This window comes from Pristiophorus japonicus, chromosome 13 (genome assembly GCF_044704955.1).
Source record: "Pristiophorus japonicus isolate sPriJap1 chromosome 13, sPriJap1.hap1, whole genome shotgun sequence".
In the NCBI taxonomy this organism is placed as follows: Eukaryota; Metazoa; Chordata; class Chondrichthyes; family Pristiophoridae; genus Pristiophorus; species Pristiophorus japonicus.
The window spans coordinates 35899473-35905472 of record NC_091989.1 but is presented as its reverse complement, the minus strand read 5'-3'; the positions used below and the strand labels follow the sequence as shown (position 1 = coordinate 35905472).

General features: G+C 44.0%; 1 protein-coding gene across 1 annotated transcript in view; it reads left to right on the top strand.

The window, feature by feature from the left end:
• The first annotated feature begins 710 nt into the window (after positions 1-710).
• Positions 711-6000, top strand: part of LOC139277981 (guanine nucleotide-binding protein G(t) subunit alpha-3-like) — a 72842-nt gene continuing 67552 nt past the window's right edge. Inside the window, exon 1 of the mRNA XM_070896629.1 lies at positions 711-828. Coding sequence (XP_070752730.1) covers positions 711-828 — 118 coding nt within the window. The remainder of the gene's footprint in view (positions 829-6000) is intronic.

Genomic DNA, 6000 nt, shown 5'->3' with positions numbered 1-6000 from the left:
AAAAGGACACAAGGACTAGATTTTATGAATATTCTCCCCAGCAATACACACTCCTCATGCAGCTTGACAGATCCACTACAAAGGCCACCCACTCCAGAGTAAGGATCCATCCTCTCACTCAAAGTTAAGAAAAGATAGTGTGACGATGAAGGGACTGGAATTGGCCTTTATTAGTAGAGCAGGTTATTTGTTTCATGCAATGGTTTCTGTTATGAAAATATATCAAGAAACATGACAATATGAAAAAGGCAACAAAATCTAAAAATGAAGACAAAAGTAGACTTCATTCTTTTCAAAAGTTAAATAATTACATATTTCTTTTAACAGCTGCATTAAAATACTTTGAGAAATCCTGCCTGTTTTAATATAGCCCACTTTATTTTTCTATTGAAACCTGATAACAGAATTGCACTTACTCCTCTCAAACTGGCGGCAGAAGTCTACTGTGAATGATCACTTCTGTCATCTTTCTTTTACATCTCTGACACGCCACAGTGAGCTTTTTCAAAGGTACTTTTCATGTGTGAATATCCTGCTAGATTCCTTGGGTCACATGATGGATCAAAACAGACTGATCAGAAGGCAGTGCTGCCGAAGTGGAAATGGGCTTAAGGCTTTACTTTTAACATCCACTCTTTGGAGGTCTTGCGGTTTGATATTTTCTCAGTCTCGAATACAGCTCAGTTGGTTCAAAATAGATCCATTAAATTATGGGCAGTGCAGCAAGCTCAGAAAATAAGAAATTAGCCAGGAGATCTAAAGAACTGGAAAAGGAAATCCAAGAAGATGCAAAGAAAGATGCCAGGACTGTGAAGTTACTGCTGTTGGGTAACTGAATTTAACACTATTCTGGCAAAGGAGCAACCTGCTCTCAATTTACACCAATTTTGCGAGCAGATGATCTGATGAAATCTAATTCCATGCAGACCCACTTGAAGCAGTTTGCAGAATTCCGGGCACTTTCAGTAGCCATGAAAGCTTGCTCTAATTGCTCTCAAGGTTATAAATAACAAGTTACATATAGCCACGTGAGTACAGTAATAATATGAAGTATAGTACACAGAATTTCAATGCAGTGTTATAAATTTTTTTAGTCTTTATCCTTTTTAAGTAATTTGTTTAATATATTATGCGATCATGACTGGACTGTAAACACGAGGAATGTGATTACCATGAATTATTGCAAAATCTACTTTTAAGAAATGAAAATGCTTCCAATTTAAAAAAAAGTTCTTGCCAGTTTTCTCTGCCTCCCCTCGTCTCCCAACAATTATTTATTGTGTGAACGTCATCGTGAGTGCCAGTAGGTTATTTCAGGCTGATAGTTGAGTCTGATCTGTCCTCATACGGTGTCCATACAAAGACACTTCAAGCAGGGGCAGCTGGAGAAAGATGTGGAGCAGAAACTTTGAAGTGATTGAGGCCAATTATAGCACCCTAACAGACATCCCTATTGAGATGACTGCTAACCCAATATAAAACGGGGATAAAATCTGGGACCTTCCTTCTCTGTATGACTGTAGTACTCAATGGCTGAAGCCTCTGAGCCACAAAGCGAGCCGTAAGCTGTGGTTGCGGCTGGAATGAATGATGGATATGAGCTGTATCTTTATCTTTGAACTTAGATCTTGGCCTCGGACTTCTGCTCTCCCACCCATGCCTGGATTGGAATGCATTTCCAGAGTAGGGGGGACTTCTGCCTGCCCTGAAGGTATTCTGCTAACTCCGACTGTATATCCAGCCCTGAGGTCATTTGGAGGTGGGCTCCTGGCACACTGCTGGAGAGTCACAACAGCAGGGAAAGAAAAAAGAAGGAAAGAAGTGGCATTTATATAGAGTCTTTCATGACCTCAGGATGTCCCAAAGTGCTTTACAGCTAATGAAGTACCATTGAAGTGTTGTAATGTCAAAAACAAGGCAGTCAATTTGCGCTCAGCAAGCTCCCACAGAGAGTAGTGAGATAATGACCAGATAGTGATGTTGCTTCAGGGATAAGTATTGGCCAGGACAGCAGGAAAACTCCTGTGTTCTTCCTCAACTAGTGCCATGGAATCTTTTGTTCGTCCACCAAAGAGCGCAGACAGAGACTCAGTTTAACAGCTCATCCAAAAGATGGCATCTCCGGCAGTGCAGAATTCTGTTAGTACTACACTGAAGTCGCAACTTCGATTATGTGCTCAAGTGTCTGGAGTAGGAAGTGGAGATGGAGACTTGCTATGGTGGACCTGTTTAAAGTTTTCCCTTTGCTCACCATCTTGGTGATGGGGGTCTGGAGCTCACTGCCTGAAAGGATGGTAGAGGCAGAAACCCGCACCACATTTAAAAAGTATTTGAATGTGCACCTGAAGTGCTATAACCTGCAGGGTTACGGACCTAGAGCTGGAAAGTGGGATTAGGCTGGATAGCCTCTTGTTGGGCGGCGCAGACACAATAGGCCGAAATGGCCTCCTTCCATGCTGTAAACTTCTATAATTTTAATATGGGGTCAGAAACTCAGCTCAGGGTCAACAAGGACAGTGGACAGGTTGGGGGATGGAATCAGTGGCAAGGGAGTACCTTTATGACAGGTGTCAAAGACAATGGTTTTGGTCTTCCCAATGTTTAAATGGAGGAAATTGTGGTTCATCAGGACTGGATGTTCCGAGGGAGTGGAGAAAAGCAGCTGGGGATCCTTGTTCAAACATATTATAGGTCTGCGCATCCCCCCCCCCCCCCCCCCACCTTCCCCTTAATGGCGAGGTCCAATTTGCTGGAGTAATGTTGCTTTGATCACCTGTCACTTAGACTGAACTAGAACTGCACTGGTGATTTGGCAGAGGCATGATTTATTGCTCCAAGATCGATTTCCCTTAAACAAAGACGTCTTTGTGCTGAGCTTTGTCGATTTATTTAGCTAATGTAAAAATAATTATCTGTCAGACATTCTAGCTGGCCGGAAAGTTTCCTGTTAATGAAAGTGAATTTTTGAAAGGCGTTTAATGTTTGTATCATTTCACTGATCTCTGGTCCCTTAACAGCGTCAATCCCTAACTTTAACATCGATCCAAATATTTGTTTCTTTTGGAATATATATTGATAAATACAGCACACTCAATTTTGCCTCAATGGGATAGTGCATCAGTAAATAATTTGTTGATGGAATAAATGTAAAATTGGTGTGTTTAATGAGGTAAGATGACTATTAAGGACTATATAGTTGGTCTGACTTTAAAGGCAGGCATATCTGAGAAATGAATTATTAAATAGTAACTTCCTACAGATCTTTCATTGAGTTTTTAATATATTCCTCCTGCAAAACACAGGATGCAGCTTGGAAATTAATTTGCCCACCAACATCTGAAAACACTGACAATTTAGAAACCTTTAGTGAGCTTGGGTGACTGCAGCCACATGTTGGCCGTGATTTCGCTAACATTGGCCGACATTGGTGGTGTGTGGGGAACCCGCTCCCGGCTCCAACCTCAACACAATTTTACCGTCATTGGGCTTGTTAAGCCCGCCCTGTGAGGTTCCCGGCCAATTAACAGGGAACGGATCTGATGACGTCATCTGATGATGCGTCTGCTCCACCCACTGGTAATGCAGCCATTGCTGTTTACAACAATAAAGTGGGAACAGGTCACCTGACAGGTTCCTGAAGTTATCAGCCATCTTAAAACCTGTGTGTTTGTGAGGTCATACATAAGATATCACAGCGTCATCAGCCGGTTTCCTTAAAGGGACCTGGTCTGTCAGTATTCTACAGCATTGAGGTGTTGCAAACACTGACAAGCATTGCAAAAAGGTGCACAGCTGCACCCAGGCTCTCCCATGACTCCCTCCAGTCGCAGGGAGCTTCTCTTCCCTTCCAATGGGCAGAAGAGACCTCCCCAGGACACCAACGCATCCTGGTTGAACATTGCACAGGAGGGCACAAGCAGGGATTTCATCAGGAGGACCTGGCTGCAGTGATGCAAACCTTTCAATGATCTCAGCAGATCACGAAACATTACTGCAAAGCCACACTCAACCTCATCCTGCTGTGCCTCTCATCACATCCCCATCACTCTGCCTTCCCTACCCTACTCCTGCATTTCATTACTCACACCAACTTATCTTGCACCTCCAACCATCCCTCTCTCTCGCTATGTATATTATCACTTCCCCATCTCACTAGCCACCTCTCGCACTCACCCTCATCCTTGCCCATTCATAACAACTAACAACACACAATGGTAAGCACTTGGATCTTTTAGCCAATGTTCATGTAGAGTTTCTGCTAATGTGTTGTCAAACATTGAAATCTTTATTTTGAACAATTTGCCTTCTTGGACAGATTTGTGTTTACTCCTTTGGAAGCGGCTTAGTGAGTTATAGTGAGTGGTTAGACATAAGGGTACCCTGCACAATGGTGATGCGTGTGAAAGGAATGGCTTGGATATTGCAGGGATGATGTATGCTGCTGGTGTGGGGTGGTGCCAACCTGGTGCATCATGTGGCAGCCAGGGTGCACAGCTTCAAGTGAAGTCAATGTAGCCATGGTGAGGCCATCCCTGACCTCCCGGGCAGCAATGTGTTGATGCCCTGTGCCCTGGGTAGCATCAGGTGATTGCGGAGAAGGTTGGTATTGTTGTTGGTGATGCTGGTGTGTTTAGTGATGTTGGTGTTGGGGCTGATCATGGTGGGATTCTGAGGACAAGGTGAGATTTTTTTCAAGGGCACCGATGCTGCTGGAATAGATGGTAGATGAAGTTGAGACGACAGAAGCGATCTGTCAATGGTGAGAGAGGTTGCTCCAAGGAGGTGACACTGGATAGAGAGTTCATTACAGACACTTCCAAACTGCATACAGCTCAAACGTTTCTTCCAAATCCTGAAGGCTTCAGCTTCTGACTTTGGAAAGTGGACAGCTATGAAATGATAGCTTTTATACCACTTTTGCAGCTGTCAACTAACCAAAGCAATGGAGAGCCACTGAGAACCAAATATACTTACCTAGCGTTGAAAACTTGGTAAAATGGTAAGTGCCTGGGTAAGATCCTTTTAAATACCTTCAAATTACCTCTTAAGCATCTTAATTGACTGGCCCACCGCTTGATGTTGGGTCTGCGATCCGCAGGCAGACCCGATACTTGAGAAACTGAGACGGAGGTGGGTTCAGAGCAGACTTCTGCCCCGTTGTCAATCAGGGCCAATTTGATAACAGGCCTGCATCCAAACCCACACTGGCAGGGCTGGGAAGATTTCAGCCTGAGTGTCCACAGGCTAATTGCATGTCAGCAACAAACCAAACCTAATCTTGTCCTCCCCTCGAGTCGCAGAGATTTACATTTTCCAGAAGAGGATACCTGATATTGAACCTTTCCCTTACCTAGTGGATGCTGTGGCCAATTGCAGTACCCAGATTATGACCTCCGCTAAATCAGCCCAGACCAGTGATTGAATCTGGAACGTCCCTGCTCTATGTGGCCCAGTACCACACCATATGGTGTATTTAGCTATTGTGGATTTTGCACCAATTGTTTTAATAATGCAGTTCGATAGAAGCAATCAAGTAATTCTCAATCCTCTAGGTCACTTAAATTAGCATTGATCTTTGGGATGCAGCAGCTCCTGTATTACAGATTGTTTTACATTACTCCCTTTTATTTCATTTAGCCTTTCAATATAATCTGTTGCATTTAGTCTTCTGATTTTTCTTTTTTTTTACTCATAAAGGTGAGGGTATTGGTGCTGGGCAATGGAGTTCTTCCAAGTTCAGATCCCCAGTGTCAGCAGCAAGCACTCCCTGGTCAGGTGCACCACAGCCACGCTCCCTCTACCCTGCCCCAACACCACAACAGCCACAATCCCAGAAGAACAACTCCAACTGCACCAGTTCTCCTTTACCCACACTAGCCCTCCTGGGGTCTCACGGAGTGAGATTGCCAAGCAATGCCTGAATCAGGTGCAGTTTGCTGCTGGAGGCCGAGACCCTCTTGGGACTGAGCTTTCGCAAAGAACCCTTACAGCCAGCAGACA